The sequence below is a fragment of the Callithrix jacchus genome, chromosome 4 (assembly GCF_049354715.1).
Source record: "Callithrix jacchus isolate 240 chromosome 4, calJac240_pri, whole genome shotgun sequence".
NCBI classification, from domain to species: Eukaryota; Metazoa; Chordata; class Mammalia; order Primates; family Cebidae; genus Callithrix; species Callithrix jacchus.
The window spans coordinates 158,977,965-158,995,529 of NC_133505.1; the positions used below are offsets into that span (position 1 = coordinate 158,977,965).

General features: G+C 42.3%; 1 protein-coding gene across 36 annotated transcripts in view; it reads right to left on the reverse strand.

Moving 5' to 3' along the window:
* Positions 1–17,565, reverse strand: part of SYNE1 (spectrin repeat containing nuclear envelope protein 1) — a 518,696-nt gene that overhangs the window by 14,950 nt on the left and 486,181 nt on the right. For 24 of the 36 annotated variants that reach the window (XM_078370315.1, XM_035297742.3, XM_035297743.3 and 21 more), the window contains 8 exons: positions 15,399–15,581; positions 14,992–15,129; positions 12,590–12,781; positions 11,086–11,419; positions 8,596–8,664; positions 6,755–6,897; positions 4,145–4,271; positions 2,899–3,110 (listed from right to left, as the gene is read on the reverse strand). In XM_078370315.1, the coding sequence (XP_078226441.1) occupies positions 2,899–3,110; positions 4,145–4,271; positions 6,755–6,897; positions 8,596–8,664; positions 11,086–11,419; positions 12,590–12,781; positions 14,992–15,129; positions 15,399–15,581 (1,398 nt within the window). The remainder of the gene's footprint in view (positions 1–2,898; positions 3,111–4,144; positions 4,272–6,754; positions 6,898–8,595; positions 8,665–11,085; positions 11,420–12,589; positions 12,782–14,991; positions 15,130–15,398; positions 15,582–17,565) is intronic. The other 12 variants (XM_008995260.5, XM_078370318.1, XM_078370323.1 and 9 more) reach the window with 1 other exon arrangement.

The following is a 17,565-nucleotide window of genomic DNA, read 5'->3' on the forward strand; positions in this document are numbered from 1 at the left end:
ATAATAATGACAAAGATATTTTCCTTTGAAAATGTTTCACCCAAATGAAAAGATCCATTAATTAAAACTGGCCTTAGCAGGATGGCTGCGTAAAAGACAGTGGGTGCACACCAGTGAGGACTGTATGGCAGTTGCAAGAAATGAATTAGATGAGTACTTAACAACATGGATGAATTTTAAGAAAACAGTGTGTAGAGTGAAAAAGACACCGAATGTTACACGAAACACAACAGCCTCAATACGTGTACACACACAAATCCACATTTTTAAAGAATAGTTCTGAACAAAGAATGCCTGCTAACTATTTCAGAATAGCTACCATTTTGAAAATAAAATGGGAACATACACTTCAGCCAGGCTAGCGGGTGCAGGGAGGAGGAATAAAAAGAAGAGGAGCATTGCAGGAAACAACAATACCCCTGGGCAGTGGCTTCACTGAGGAGTATGACTGATTGCACCCTCTGTACAGAGGTTCAACCACAACAAAACTCAAATTTATGGGCATAAGAATGAAGCAAAGAAAACAGATTCCAGGGCCCTGGGCTCCAGATATCCTGAATCTGCAGGCTCAGTGGGCCACAGGCTAAGAATACTGCTTGAGTCACAGGCGAAACTGAAGCGAAACGTAGGGAGAATGAATTGGGTGTTTCATGAGGTAACCAGTTAGGTTTGATTTCACAACAACCGGGTAACTGATTTTTGGCTTTGCGCATTTCCAGAACATCCGGTGCTCAATTCCAAGAACTTAAGCACAGGAATCTGTATTACTAATTGAGTATCGGGGTACTGTTTAAAATCCCCCAATCCAGTTAGGGTGAGAGATCCTGGAAGTCACAATGACCTAGGCTGCATTTTAAAATCATTTCTCGCTAGTCCAATGTCCCCAATCTGTCTTGATTTTTCACTTCTCAATAGGTTGTTAACATACTGTGGAATAGATTCAACCACACAGACAACATGGATGAAGAGACACTGTGGAAAATACTTAATTATTCCACAGATTTATTCAGAGGAAACATTGACAGGAAGGATCAGGAGAAGGCACAGAGGAGGGTGTCTTTTCCTTGTTATGCAGGATCATTTTCAAGGTCTTTTTCCCCTACTCTAATCTCTCTGAGTTCTCAGACCCTGGCCAGCATTTGCTTCATCAACTCTTTAAGGAATCTAGTTCTAATGCAACACTGCCTTACTAGAGTAATTTGGGGACTCTAGAGAAAAATGCACTTTGTAATGCAGATATTGTAAATCTCTCATGTGGTCCTTTGTCCTGAAATTCATGGGGTGGTGTAGAGGCCTTTCTATAAAGATGCACCTTTTGGAGCACCTGGGTAGGATTCATTTCTCTTGTTTGAAGTTTTCTATGTTTGAAAATTAAACTGAGCTGGGCGTGGTGGCTCATACCTGTACTCCCAGCAATTTGGGAGGCCGAGGCCAGCAGATCACCTGAGGTCAGCAGTTCGAGACCAGCCTGGCCAACACAGCAAAACCCTGTCTCTACTAAAAATACAAAAAATAGCTAGGCATGGTGGTGCGTGCCTGTAGTCCCAGGTACTCAGGAGGCTGAGGCAGGAGAACCTCTTGAATCCAAGAGACAGGTTACAGTGAACCAGGATTGCACCACTGCACTGCAACCTGGGTAACAAAGTGAGACTCGGTCTCAAAAAAAAAAAAAAAAAAAAAAATTAAAACAAAATCACACAATCACTAAAAGCAAGCCACAAAAACATCAAACCAAAATAAAAGGCATATATTAAAACCACAGAAACACATAAGCAGCACATACTTCATTCCTTATCCTGATCCCAGAGAGCCTGGGTAGCTGCATTTTGAGAAGAAGCACATTCTAATGCAGTCCAAACAGGAAAAAAGCAAGTACTGATGGGTTTTTTTTTTTTTTTTGAGACGGAGTTTCACTCTTGTTACCCAGGCTGGAGGGCAATGGTGCAATCTTGGCTCACCGCAACCTCCACCTCCTGGGTTCAGGCAATTCTCCTGCCTCAGCCTCCTGAGTAGCTGGGATTACAGGCACGCGCCACCATGCCCAGCTAATTTTTTGTATTTTTAGTAGAGACGGGGTTTCACCATGTTGACCAGGATGGTCTCGATCTCTCAACCTCATGATCCACCAGCCTCGGCCTCCCAAAGTGCTGGGATTACAGGCTTGAGCCACCACGCCCGGCTGATGGGTTTTAAAAAGAAACTGAGCTCTCAGTTCGTCAGACGCTCACAACAGTCTCCATATATTAATGCATTTTAGTAGCTGGGTTAAGGAAGATTTTAAGATCCAGAGCTGAAGTTCAGTAAGGGAAGTTATCTTGTGTACTATATCCATGCAGGCCAAACCAAAATCAAATGCAAATGCCAGGTGCTTTACCACAATTACTCTAGAGTTTTATTTATTACAGCAAAAATTGCTTCTACTACTACTGTAATCAATTTCAGAAGTTTCATTACTTGAGGTCAGATAATTTCATTACGTCCCCCACAAATTCATGCAGATACAATTTTGGAGAGGATTTCTCTCCAGCTCTAGGTATAGACCTGCAGCACCCTGGTCATTCTGTATTTCCATTAAAAAGAGTTCTCATAGGTCCTACGGGTACCTGGATGCCCCATGAAACTTTAATTGGACATTTCTTAAAATATCAATTTGTTAGATCATGCTTGATTATTTACATGGTGGATAGTTCTATAACATGGTCCATTTTCTGCCTTTGAAAACCATCTTTGGAATACAGGGCTTTGGGCTGGCTGGATGTGAGGAGAGCATTCTCACTCATTTTTGTTAGATCCCTTTTCTGCTGCTGTGTAAGAGCAGCTTGAGCTAGAGGTGCCGTCTGCACTGTCATTCACGCAGTGACACTGTTTGTCTGCCATGGGAAAGGCAAGGGGAGCTACCTTGAGCTTTTTTATCTGGAGCTCGATGGTGTGGATGTCAGTGCTGAGCTCCAGATGCTGGAGATGCTCCAGCTCCTCCTCTGTGTCCCCCAGCCAGGCCCAGATGCTGTTCAAGTCCGAGTTAAACTGTTGCCACTTCTGGAGGTTCTGCTTCATTCTCAACTCCTTGCTCAGTGCCTGGGCCTGGAGAAGCTCCCATCGGTCAATCACACCTGGCAAGACATCCATAGAATAGTGACGTTCTTTTCCTCCACATGCGACGTTTGTGAAATGCTTTAAACACAGGTTGGCAGCTAACTTTAAATAGCAACAGAAAGAAAAGTAATTCCACTGGGCATTTTTGTTGCTGTTGTCCGGAAATAACAGTTACATGGGTACAATGGCTGTGTTTTTTCTATTTGTGTTTCTAATAATAATGAAGCAAAAAAGTTAGCTACATGGGAGTTAGCACTGTAAAGAGCTTTACAAAGTAATAAGCAGTCATGTGCATGAAGTATCATTCAATTCCTGGATCCCTTCTAAAATAGGGCTCTGAGCACACACACATAAAAAGCCTGATGAGATATGTGAGAGACGCGGCATTAAAATAGTTGAAACATGAGAGGTGGGGTGGCAGTGAGCGCCTATAATCCCACCTCCTCGAGGGAAGGTGGAAGGATTACTTGAGCTCAGGAGTTGGAGTCAAGCCTGGGCAACATAGTGACACCTCATATCAATATTAAAAATAATAATAATAAGATGTGGTGGCATGGTGGCTCATGCCTTAATTCCAGCACTGTGGGAGGCCGAGGCAGGTGGATCATGAGGTCAGGAGTTCGAGACCATCCTGGCCAATATGGTGAAACCCCGTCTCTACTAAAAATACAAAAAAAATTAGCCTAGTGTGGTGCTGCATACCTGTCATCCCAGCTACTCAGGAGGCTGAGGCAGGAGAATTGTTTGAATCCAGAAGACGGAGGTTGCAGTGAGCCAAGATTGCACCACTGCACTCCAGCCTTCTGGCAGAGCAACACTCTGTCTCTAATAATAATAGTAATAATAAATGAAACATGGGCAAAACAACCATGATGGCACGCATCATTCCCCTCACTGCCAAAGGAGACTGTTATTAATAACTTGGAAGGAAGTTCTGGGGATAGAATGGTGTATAAGGCCATGCAGCCTCGGTGGAACTTGGCTGTTCACGAAGTGCTTCTGGATCTTCTGCTTCATTCACTGTTTCTTGAACTGGGCGCTGTGCACTCACCAGCCATTTGGGTTTCGGTACTATGCAGGTTCACAAAGCCGGGAAGGCTCTCCTCTTCCTCCTTCAGCTTGTGCTCCAGTCTCTTCACGGAGTCTATACTGCCACTGCATTCTCCCAGCAGCTTCATCTGTTCAGACATAAACAACCAGCCCCTGTCACCCAAATCTTCACAAGTGCAAAAGCTTCTGGGGAAAAATATTTTAGTAGTTTCTCAGCAGGTGAAGTGTCTGTGTTTGGGTCCTCTGTGTCACCCTGCTACAAATAAGACGGCCGAGTGTGGGGGCTCAGGCCTGTGATCCCAGCACTTTGAGAGGCTGAGGAAGATGGGTTGTTTGAACTCAGGAGTTTGAGACCAGCCTGGGGAACATGGCAAAACCCTGTCTCTACATAAAATACAAAAAATAGCTCAGCATGGTGGTGTGCATCTGTAGTCTCAGCTACCTGGGAGGCTGATGCACTCCAGCCTCTCTGACAGTGAGGTCCAGTCTCAAAAAAATAAGAAAGAAAAAATAAAAAGTTAGGCTGGGCACAGTGGCTCTTGCTTCTAATCCCAGCACTTTGGGGGCCAAGGTGGGAAGATCACCGGAGCCTAGGAGTTTGTGACCAGCCTGGGCAACATAGTGAGAACCTGTCTCTATAAAATACTTTAAAAATTAGCCAGACATGATGGTAAGCACCTGTAGTCCCAGCTATTCAGGGTGTTAAGGTGAGAAGGTTGCTTGAGTTCAGGAATTCAGCTGCACGCAGTGAGCAAAGATCTTGACACTGCACTAGAGCCTGGGTGACAGAGTGTGAGACCATGTGTCTTAAAAAAAAACTTAAATAAGCAAAGTTCAAAAACATGCCTTTTAAACTGGTGATACATTCACATACAAAAAGCAATGCCTTAGTAAAAACTGACTTTGCATACATGACTTTGCATGAGAAGTCCTTGAAGTTTCTTTAAGATTCATGAATCAAAACAGATTAAACCAATCTGTGATTTAAAACTCAGAGCCCTCAGCTGGTGATGCAATATATAATTTTTGGCAAGTTGCTCCCTCTTTCTCTTTCTTAAATTGAAATGTGGGAATGATAATGTTACCACAAGTATCATGGGAACTTTCTTGCATTAAATAATTAAAATACTTAAAATTATAAAGCACTAGCAAAGCCAGCTGTTTTATTTAAAAATGTAAGCAATGTTTAATAGGTATCAAGGGACTGCATTCTAAAGTCAAAGAAAAGCTTCCCAATTCATTTTTAATATCACATACAGTATTTAAAGATTAAAAGAACAAATCATTTCAAGATATTCATGCTGTACTTACCATAAAGCCTTTAAGAAATCACCATGCCATTAAGTTACTTTGATTACTTTTGGCTGAGGTTAAGTGTAATCCCAGTGATGTCAGCTTGATTATCATAAAACTATATCATATGTATTTTTAAGAAGTGGTTTCACTATAATAGAAGTTGGTATAATAGGCCAAACTGAATAGGAAACAAACTCATGACTGACTGCTCCCTGTTATGGTGAGGATAATAAAATCAACATATATAGCTAGAACAGTTCTCTTCCCTAATTTTTTTTTTGAGACTGAGTTTCGCTCTCTTTATCCAGGCTGGAGTGCAATGGCATGATCTCGGCTCACCGCATCCTCCGTCTCCTGAGTTCAGGCAATTCTCCTGCCTCAGCCTCCTGAGTAGCTGGAATTACAGGCACGCACCACCATGCCCAGCTAATTTTTTTGTATTTTTTAGTAGAGACGGGGTTTCACCATGTTGACCAGGATGGTCTCGATCTGTTGACCTCATGATCCACCCGCCTCGGCCTCCCAAAGTGCTGGGATTACAGGCTTGAGCCACTGTGCCCGGCCTCTTTTCCCTAATTTTAAAAAGTAGAACAGGTGAGTTGTGACTAGCTTTGGAGAAATTCATTTTTCTTTTTTTTTATACTAAGCAGTCTTTTGGATGTGAAAGAAGACATGAGGCAGGGAAGAGACTGGCTTTAAAATTCTCCTCCTTAAGTATGTGCAGGAAAACAGGTAGTTGTCTGAGAAAAATTATCGGGTCAGTAACTCGAGTAGGGCAAATCACGCTCTGACAGACTTTATCATATATAGCTAATAGCTGCATAGCTAGAACTGGAAGTATAGCCAATGCCTTGCTCTCTTTTCCCTCTTGTTAGAACTGAGCATACTAAAAACAGAAGAGAAAAACATCCCCAAGGTCATTCACGAAAAAACTGCATGTTCGTAATCTATTAGCTAAAATCTGCCGCTCCAAGGATAACCTTGGTCCAAAAATTACTAGTTGAATTTGGAGAAATGCCTAATGACTTTTGGGAGCCAAAGTATTTTGTTGCTGTCCATGAAAAGGAGCTCCCTCAGTGCTCAGTGTAAAGGAACAGGTTTGTCATTACAATAGGTTTGTGGCCCTAAACCCAGACAAGTTCTACTCAAATGGGAACTTAATAACAGGGCTTGGCTTTGCACATCCACGTTCATGAGTTCAAGGGCAGCATGGTATTCAGAGACTACATAAAGCCCTTGTGCTGCAGATGAACTGTTCTTTGTCACAGAACTGTGGTTTCCTACGGGTCAGGATCAGGATGGCCAGGATACTTACGTAGCCTTTGTAGCTCGTGTCTAGCTCCGGCCCCGTGGGAGTTTTGCTGCGAATGATATTTTCGGTTTGCTGTATCTGAAAGCGGCTCTCATCCAGGGCTCTGCCCAGCTGTCGGATCTGTGACTCTAGGGCACTGTGGTCCCCTGTGGTAGCAACCATAAGAAGCTTTACAGGACAAACTATTGGACTTATTTAAAACTCGATATTCAAGGAGAAGTTTCAGAAATGGTTTCAGTTACAGCAGGATAGAAACGGCAGGTGTGGGTAACTACAAAGCAAATTTAGTACCATTGTGCTGGTGGGTTAGACATTAAAATGGGCAAAGTGATGAAGGTGTTTGAGAGCCCTAGCAGCTTGGACATTGCAAAACTGCTCTCCAGCCAGTTTTGAATAGCTTCAGGCGCCTGTCCCTCTTCCAGCTGAATCCCTCATCATCTGAATGTTGTCAATGTGGAAGACCTTTCTAAAAATCTGCAATGGTGTCTGCTGCTTCTCAGCAAGGAGAAAGCTGTTTTATTCTCATGTTCTTTCTGCTGTCACTTAGTGAGCAGGGGAAGATCCTCTCTCTGATTTTTCTTTGTGCACCTCAGGGGAAGACTGTCATGGAAGGCTTGGGTTGCTGCGTCATTTACTTAAGGGATAAATTCATTCATTAAGAAAAAAGTGCCTCAGAATACATATATATGGAGATATCAAACTAGCAACAACTTGCTTTTATCTAAGATCTAGAACAAAACCAGGAGAAAGCTAAGATTCTAGCATTTCCATCTAGGCAGGTTCTTACTCATAGCCTAGAATTCTGGCTCATTCTCCTCTCAGAGTTGTAACATTTCTTCGTAAAATTATAGTTGTGTGTGTGTGTGTGTATCAAAGTCTAAACTACACAAGAACATTTGATCATCAGAGTGAAGCTAGCATGGGCTGAAAGCAGAAAAAATATTAGTAAGCCTTATTAAAGTTATTGATTTCTAAAAAAAGGCCTTCTAAATACACCCAGGAGAGGTCTCACTGAGAGTCACTCTCTCAGTAATGTTACTTTGCTTTCTGTCTTTTCACTTTTCTTCAAAACTGAAGTGTAAACTAGTAACTCCATGATTCGATATCACATGACTGCGTTCAAACTCTATTCTCCATCCCACATCACTGATCCTCAATTCCTGAACTACGGTTTGTCTAACATAACAGTAAGAAAAACTGGTTCCATTTTTCTTACTTGAATTCTTCTTGTTTCAGGAATCGTTCTGTCTTTAAAGGATAATCTATGGCTCAAGATACCGTGGAATACATTTTTCATTTCAAATTATTTTATAAGACTTCTGAAATTAAAATTACAGATTCTTTTGAGCTGAAATCTGATCTCACCCCTTGTCTCATACGGGATTCCTGAGATGAGGAGGATGAAGTGGTGGATGTGGCCAAGGTCACTCATGCAGGCTGGCAGATTTGGGACCAGAGCCTGCACCCTGACTCTCTAGCCACAGGTAGGACTACGTGTAGTGAAGCTGAAGTTACCATGCCACGTAGAATACTACGGCACAGAGGCTGATGACTGGGGTTTCCTTCTCATATTTTCTGTGGTTAATGGGCATGAGAGGTCTATACTTAATGAGACCAATTACCATTTAACAACTTGAGAAGCTATTTTGTTCCACTTGATTAGTGAAATCTTATTCTTGGTGTGGATTTAACCAGCCATTTTTTCTAGTACAGCAGTAAGAGAGGAAGGCTGTGCCTTAACATGCTAGAGCCACAAAGCTGTGAGAGATACAGCAGATGTGCTAAGAGAGGATGCTTGTTATACAGGGGAGGGAGGGAGGCTGGCTCTGGCTTGTCGTGCCTACCAGAGGTATTTTTGATTGCATTTTCTGTGAGTTTTACATAGGCCTCGGGGCTTTCAGGGATCATTACATCTGCAAAAAAAGCACAGTCTAAGTTGACAGCTAAGTTCTGGAAACCCTGATTCCCTTGTGCAGGAAAATAACTTTCCTAGGGGGAAGAAAGGAAGTCAGTTATTCTAGACACATAGCTCCTGAGCACACAGAGGAGAGTATGTGCAGGCTCACCAAAGGCTTCCTGAAATGAATCGTAAAAACTTACGGTTACTGAAAGTGTTTTTATGAGCCAGGCACTGGTTGAAGCACAAATTTACCAGACAGAAACGCTATAGTGTAGCTGGGAGTGTTATTCCCATTTTATAGATGAGAAAACTGAGGCCCAGGGCAATTAAGTTCCTTATCCAAGTTTAAACAGAAAGTACATAGCAGAACTGAGATTTCAGCCCAGACAGTCAGACTGTAGAGCAGAGCTGTCCAATATGTTTCTATGTGAACTATATATGTAATTTTAAAGATTTCATAGCTATATTAGAAATGTAAAAAGAGCTGGGTACAGTGGCTCACACCTGTAATCCCAGCACTTTGGGAGTCCAAGGCAGGCAGATCACCTGAGGTTGGGAGTTTGAGACCAACCTGACCAATATGGAGAAACCCCCATCTCTGCTAAAAACACAAAAATTAGCTGGGTGTGGTGGCATGCATCTATAGTCCCAGCTAATCAGGAGGCAGAGGCAGGAGAATCACTTGAACCTGGGAGGTTGCAGTGAGCCAAGATTGCTCCATTACACTCCAGGCTGGGCAACAAGAACGAAACTCCATCTCAAAAAAAAAAAAAAAAAAACCAAAAAACCCAAAACGTAAAAAGAAACATACAAAATTAATTTTAACAGTATATTTTAGTGTTAAAAATGTGTCTAGTGTTAAAGATATAGATGGTAACATGTAATCAACATAATTATTATAAATATTTTATTTTCTTTCTTTGTACCAAATCTCTGAAATTCATATAAGTGTGTTTTCCATGCACAATCCATCTCAATTTGCACAGTCCCGTTTCAGTGCTCAACAGTCCCAACTGGCCAGTGGCTAGTTTTGGATGGCTCTGCTTCAGATGCCACATGCCTGACTAATGGGTCCTACTGTAAAAACAAAATAGAAATGAGACAAATTATTTTCTTTTTAGGACAGTGTCATCCCTTGGGAATCTGATGTGAACCATCAGAACCAAACAGAAATCCCCCAGATGTCCTTTTAGAGAATGCATGAGATGCATTTCCAACTGCCACAAATCAGCCTCCGACTATTTATTCTATTTTTATTCACCTTCTTTACAGTGTTCCTGTTTCTCTGTCCATCCCTTCACCACATGTGTGGCTTGAGTGGTGGTCTTTCTTGTTTCCCTTTTGCATATTCTTCCTGTGTGAGCCCCTCCGTTCACTCCAGGACCATGACCATTTACACGTGGATAACTACCTAATCTGCATTTCCAGCTTCTGCACTTCACCCCTGTGCATCTATGACTGGACTTTTGTGTGTGGATATTCTGCAGGTATCTCAAGATCAGGATGCACACAAGCAAACTCATCCTCTCCCTGCTCTCACAGCCCCACCTCCCTTGCCCAGCAACACCCACAGTGCTCCTTCCCTCATGTGGTCCTCAGGGGCTAGGACCACCTGCAACTTTCACCAAGATGCCCAGCCCGGAAAATCGCCTGCATCCCAGTTCAATGGATGAGAGTTATGGAGGAGTCTTCTCTGTGATTTCTCCTATCTCTCCCATTCTCTCCCTTCCCAGTGCTGCTTCCCTACTTCAGGCCACCATCCTACCCTCTGTCTGAGGTTGTAAAAGGTTTCATTTGGACTCTCACCCCCAATATGCCGTCCTCCCTGTGGTATCCGGAAAGATACAACATGAAAACATGCACATCCCTGAGAAGGGCGGATACCATCACCTCCCTCTGCAGATCCTGCTGTGGCTCCATGACCTTCAGGATAGGAACCAAAGCTCTTTACCATGCTGAACAGGCTGCTTTACAGCCAGGTTCTTCTCCACTTTGTCCAATCCCTGCCTGCCATTCCAGACAAACTGCGGATGCTCAAAAGCACCAGCCAATCACAAAGCAGGGAGGCCTCCCCTCCTTTCACCTGACCGATTGTGATTCACCCTCTGGCCTCAGCTCCCCAGTTTCTTCCCCGAAGCCCCCCCAGCCAGGGCTCCAGCTCTGTTGCTCCCGCTTGTGTGTCCTGCCACCACACTGCCATCTCAGCACCAAACACTTCACGCAGTGGTTTCTTACTTATTTGCCAGTGTCCCACACTAGAGCAGAAGCTCTGGGAGAAGAAGAAGAATTGTCTATCCTCAGGAACTGGCAAAGTGCTCGTCACCTACTACCACAAATCTGTGTGGAATAAATCAATGGCCACACCAAATTCTGCATTTGATAATCACATTCACATCTAAGAATTCACTTAGGTACCAGAGATGCTCTTTCCTACCTGATAAGCCAACAGCTCCTCTGAGGTAGAAATCTTTGTCATCCTGACCGTCTTCATCCTCGGAGGGCAGAGCTCTGGACACTGCAGACTCCAGGTCCCGACTGAGGTCATAGTCATGATCCCACTCCAGAGGGATGGAGTCCACACTAGCCGGGGTGTCTCGTCCTGACCGCTCGCTTCGGAGGGGCTGAGCGAGTGAGAGGGAGGGGTTGGAGGAAGGCTGCGGAGAAAGCACGCTGTCTGCAGAGCGATCTTGCCAGTGCAGGTCTGAAAGAGCCGCAGAGTCTTCCAGCTCCAGCTCCCTGTCCGACAGGTCGTGCTCATCATCTGGGAGCTGGAAGGGAAGTCAAGGCAACCGTGTCACTGCAGTGGTCAGGCTAGCTTCTCATCTGGGCCACCTGCCTACCAAGTGGGGACAATTTTTAATTTCTTATGAAAAAATACATAAGAATCTTCTGATCACAAAAATACATGGGATAGTGCTAGAGTCCCCTGTCTGGGTTGAAATCTCAGTTCTGCCATGTACTTCCTGTTTAAGCCTGGATAAGGAACTTAATTCCTCTGGGCCTGAGTTTTCTCATCTATAACATGGGAATAACACTCCTAGGCAGCCCAGAGGGTTTCCGTGTGGTAAAAAATTAAAAGGTCTTATAAATTATTTTATATAAGCCTCAGTTTCATCGTTGGTAAAATGGAATAACATTAAAACCTACTTCAAATCATTTATATAAGATTAAAGAAATATTATAATGAAAGGCAATCTAGTATCATGCCTACCACAGAACAGCTACACAATGGTACAGATCGGAAATAAGATCAAATTACTAAGACCTTAGCTTGTCCTTATGGCCCAGATACAAAACAGACTTGATTGCAGAAGATTCCACATATTCTAATCATAACATCTCTATAGGTAAGATGTGATTATGGTAGCAATTAGGAAAACAGAAGAACGAAAATCCACCTAAACCTAACCTCATCAATTGAGAAGCTGTTTACATTGCTTCATTTCACCTTATTTCTTCTAGAGGCTTCTCTGTCTTCCAAAGAAGATATGAGCCAAATGTTCTTCTAAGCTCTTTGTATACATTAACTCATCTTGTGCTCAAAACAATCCTTTCTACAAGGTAGTTACTGCTACTAAACCAGTTTTGCCTTTGAGGAAGCTGAGGCAAGAAAGGTGAAATAAGTAGCTTGCCCAAGGCCAGGCACAGTGGCTCATGCCTGTAATCCCAGCACTTTGGGAGGCCAAGGTCTCAAATCACCCAAGATCAGAAATTCAAGACCAGCCTGAACAACATGGTGAAACTCTGTGTCTACTACAAAAAAAAAAAAAAAGTAGCTTGCCCAAGATTACAGCGGCAATGCAGGACAAAGTTAGGACTTGAACTCAGGTGCTCTTGCTCCAGGATCTGGGCTCTTACCCATTATACAATACAACTCAATTCCACATGATTTATTCTCTTTAGATGTAATGACAACTAAGAAAAAAAACGTTACATACGGGCAGGCGGATCAGTTTCTTATGGTATCTTTCCACACGCCCGAAGACCTCCTGGCAGTACCGTCGGAGCTCATCTAGCTCTTCCTCGATAACCGCCGCATCCAGGGGCTCACTCTTTTCTATCAGCTGTTCTCCCTGGGCAATTATCTGCTCAATCTTATTGTGGTTCAACGAGATTTCCTGCTGGAAGGCCTAGGGAGTGCAAAGCTCGTGTGATTTTGTTGTTGCTGTTGCTTACATTGATAAAAGAGAATCGTAATATATTTCTCATTAGATTAAAAAAGACATGTTGGGGCGATTTAATTTACCATATACAATCACAAGCCAGGAGGCTACTACCATCTAAAGGAAAACATACACGTTTTAAGCCAGAACAGGAGTCTGTCTTAAAATAAATAGAAACATTCAAATTCCGTGACAAGAAAAGCACTTTTTGGCTAATACAATTTACCATCACAGATAGCGTGAGTAGAGAATAACAGGAAAAAATATTCAAACCCAACATCATGTTGATAGCACTGGTTATCCTTGATGAAAGCAATGGGAATCCATACACTGCCACTGAAATAGATTTGGCATTTTAAAGAAACATTCTGAGCATTTTAATTTCAGATGTCCTCATCCTATGTCAAACATGACTAAGAGAAGCCATCCAATGTCACACATTCTTCTCAAGTGACTGTTCTGTTATTTCAGGACATAGGCAGGGAAAGTTACAATGATTTGAAATACAAGGAATTCTGGGAGGATTATTTGGACTCATTCTGTGTGTTGCAAAAGATTTAAATCACTGGAGTCATGTTTCATTGTTCCCCCCCGCCCCGCCACCTTTTTATTGAGATGGAGTCTTGCTCTCGTCACCCAGGCTGGAGTGTAGTGGCATGACCTTGGCTCACTGCAACCTGTGCCTCCCAGGTTAAAGCTATTCTCCTGCCTCAGCCTCCTGAATAGCTGGGATTGCAGGTGCACCACCACTCCTGGCTAGTTTTTGTACTTTTAGTAGAGACAGGGTTTCACCATGTTGGCCAGGCTGGTCTTGAACTCCTGACCTCAGGTAATCCATCCACTTCAGCCTCCCAAAGGGCTGGGATTACAGAGGTGAGCCACTACACTCAACCTCAGTGTTCACTTTTAATTCAATATGATAATAAACTGGGGAGAAGTTGAATTGTCCAATGGTGAAAAAGACTGCCAGGAGAGAAGGGAGGGTAGTAATAGGTTCCATCATCCTGCCAGGGTCCAAAGGAACAAGATTCAATCACCACTTGGCAGAAACTTTCTGTGGAAGGATGTAAATATTGATTTGCCTGGGAGATGACAGCAGAGAGGAGAGGCAGAGGCAACAGGAGAGGCTGAGGCAGAATAGCAGGGTTTACTGCTTTTTCCGTCCTGAGAATCTATGATTAAGGGCAAGCTCCTTGTTTGATTATAACAACCCAAAGGTTGCGGGCATCATGACCATTCTTTAAAAAAATCCATCTATCTTGGGAAAAACATTTCATAAGCTGCCTTGGAAAATATTCAACGTGTTAAACATTCTCCCTTTTAGGAAATCCATACATCGAATGTATATCCTATTCAAATTTCTGGCTAGCCACTGTGTTTGAATTATATAGTGAAAAATAAAAACTGTATTTAAAATTAACTTGGCATCTAAGAATGTAGACTATGAGGAATGGAATCCCGACACGAGAACGTTGTATTGCTTTGTGAAATGGAGGCCAAAGGAACCATGTGAAGTTGCCACGAACAAATCGGGAAAGACAAACAAAAACAACAACAAGGCCGGGCCCGGCGGCTCACGCCTGTAATCCCAGAACTTTGGGAGGCCAATGCCGGTGGATCACTTGAGGTCAGGAGTTCGAGACCAACCTGGCCAACATAGTGAAACCCCATCTCTACTAAAATAAATACAAAAATCCAAAAATTCATTGGGCATGGTTGTGTGCACCTATAATCCCAGCTTCCTCAGGAAGCTGAGGCAGAAGAATTGCTTGAACCTGGGAGGCAGAGGTTCAGTTGCAGTGAGACAAGATTGAGCCACTGCACTCCAGCCTGAGCAACAGAGCAAGACTCTCTCTAAAAACAAACAAAACAACACAACACAACAACAGCAGATTATCCCTAACAGCCTGGCTATCAAGTTGATGATTAAAAATATCAACAACGATATCAATATCAAATAAGATAAAGAGCAGTAAGAGATAAGCAACAGTGGTTATCTCTGGGTAATGCTCTTTATCTTATTTTTTGTATCTTTTATATTTTCAGAATTTTTTTTTGCAGTTCAGAACTAATTTTTCAAAAGAAAAGTTATTTGCTATGTTCTTCACAAAAAGAGCCACAAATCCTTTCCTTTTCATGCTTTCTTCAAATTGGTAATTTGAAAACCAATCTATTACCTTGAGTTGCTTTATTTTAGCTTGAACATCACACTCAGAAAAATGTTCAATATTAGTGAGCTGCAGATCCATCTCTGTGAGCCAGACCAGAATGCTGTCCCGTGCAGTCTCAAACTCCTCACGCTGGCCAATAAAATGCTGGAAGGCAAGAGGAAAGTAATAACAATTATTTTTACTAAAAGTCTCTATAAACATATGGAGATGGCACCGCGAATTCCAGTATTCTGTAAAGTCATTTTCTCAGCAAGCAATGAGAAGTCTGCCATCCTTTGCCCTCTCACTCCTCCTGTTTTCTGCTCCTGCCATCCCAATCTTACAAAATCACTGAGATTGAGTCTCAAGATGGCATTCAAACAGCCCAATCCCATCCTCCAGCCTCTAAATTACAGAGGAGGCACAGCAAAAACCTTGAGTCTGCGCAAGATGGAGGTGACTCGCTTCTGCAAGTTGTCCCATCTCTGGTTGCCTTCGTGAACCATCTGTTTGAGGCTACACGCTGAATCGGTGCGGTTCTCTCTAGCCAGGCGGCGGTACTGCTTGTTGATCAGTTCCAGCTGCGTCAGGCACTCGTGGACCTGTCGCTGGAAAGCCTACGGCCATAGAGAAGCATATCAGTGTTGGAAATCAGCGAAGGATTCTCAGTAGTGGCTCCTGATTTTTTTATTGTAGTGTCTGGGAGAATGGGAAGTTATACCACCATGGAGGGAGAGAATGACATGTAATGAGGGTACACTTCCCCTTGTTAAAGCCAAGTAATTTAGTCAGCATAGCTTATGGAAAGGGAGTGAATCAATTAAAAAAATATGAAAATGGAGAGTAGTAATAAATACACACACACACACACACAAAACACACATATATAGACACACACGCATACATATACACATAGCTTTTACAATAATTAATGTCCTAGAAACAAATATTTCCACAAAGAAAACCACTATAAAAATATACATGTATGTGGAAATGTGAATTTGAAATGTTCAAGATTTCTAGTGTCAATACAGAGAAAAGATATCTATAATGGAACTGTTTATTTGTAAAATATGTACTTTTCTAAAAATCTAGAAATTGCCTCAATTCTGCTGTCCATTAGTAAAATCCTTAAAATTACCTTTGCAAAAGACCTTTAAGGAAAAAACAAGCTAATATAAGCTTTTAAGAAATATAATTCAGTAAACTACAAGTAACTTTATATTTTAAAAAGTTTGGAACATGCTCTGTTTATTTTTTGCTGTACATATTAGAGCTAGTGCACCACTCTACACAGTAGCATCTATTTACTTTTGAGGCTATCCCAGGGACAATTTAGAGATTCTGAAGGCAAAATACTCTTTTCTGCTTTTTCCTGCAATATAAGAGAGCCCTATAGCATAATAATCATTTGGCTGGATGTGGTGGCTCACACCTGTAATCCCAGCACTTTGGGAGGCCGAGGCAGGCGGATCACGAGGTCGAGAGATCAAGACCGTCCTAGCTAACATGGTGAAACCCCGTCTCTACTAAAAAAATACAAAAATTAGTTGGTTGTGGTGGCACATGCCTATAGTCCCAGCTACTTGGGAGGCTGAGGCAGGAGAATTGCTTGAACCCGGGAGGCGGAGGTTGCAGTGAGCCGAGATCGCGCCACTGAGCTCCAGCCTGGTGCCTGGTTGACAGAGCAAGACTCTGTCTCAAAAAAAAAAAAATCATTTGGCCAAAATAAAATGAAGCTTTAAAAAAGTCATTTGTATGATTTATGATTGATTTTTATCTTGGCATTAGACCAAAAAGAAAATTATAATTAATAAATTGAACTGCACTCATCAAATCCCCAAACTCCGCTTTCCTTGGCTCATGACACTGTTTACATGTGACCACATTTCTGCCCCTTAAATGGTTTTCCTTCTGAGAGCTGCTTGTAGAGCCTTCATCCTAGGAAATCCTAGCTTCCAGGCTAAAAGCCTTAAGTTATTTCTCCAGCAAAGGGAGTGGTAAGGAAAGTTCAGCTCTGGCCATGACCGGAAGTCACAGTAGATGTTTGCCCATTGGGGTGAGGATGGAGCACCCCCAGGCAGAAACCTCAGTACACCCACATCCATCCCAAATGTTCATGTGATTGAGCCAGCTGAAGACTGCCCACAAACACAGCTTTGTTTCTGCTATTTATTTCTGTCTCTTAAGAAAATTAACTACAAAATTTATGATACATAATAAAATCAGTCATTATAGAAGCTAACTACAAGGCTATCTTTTGCTATACAATCTGAGAGTCTAAAATAGCATCAGAGAGAATCTTATATAATCTGCTTTGCAGTATAAGCCAATTATAAAAGGTTTTAACCTTTATGAAGTTGAGTGTAGGAAGATGCAGTTGAGCAGCTCTTCCACCACATTCATTCACATTGAGATGACCTGGGATCTACTGCAGTTTATTGTGTTTTTTACTAGTAGTTTTCTAAGGGAACATCTTTTATATGAATAAAAGTATTGTTTATTCTAATTTAATGGTCTAGTTACATATAAATTCATTCACCATTCAGACATCAGAGGAATTCATTCATTTTACATGGTATGTGAACATTTTTCTAGATT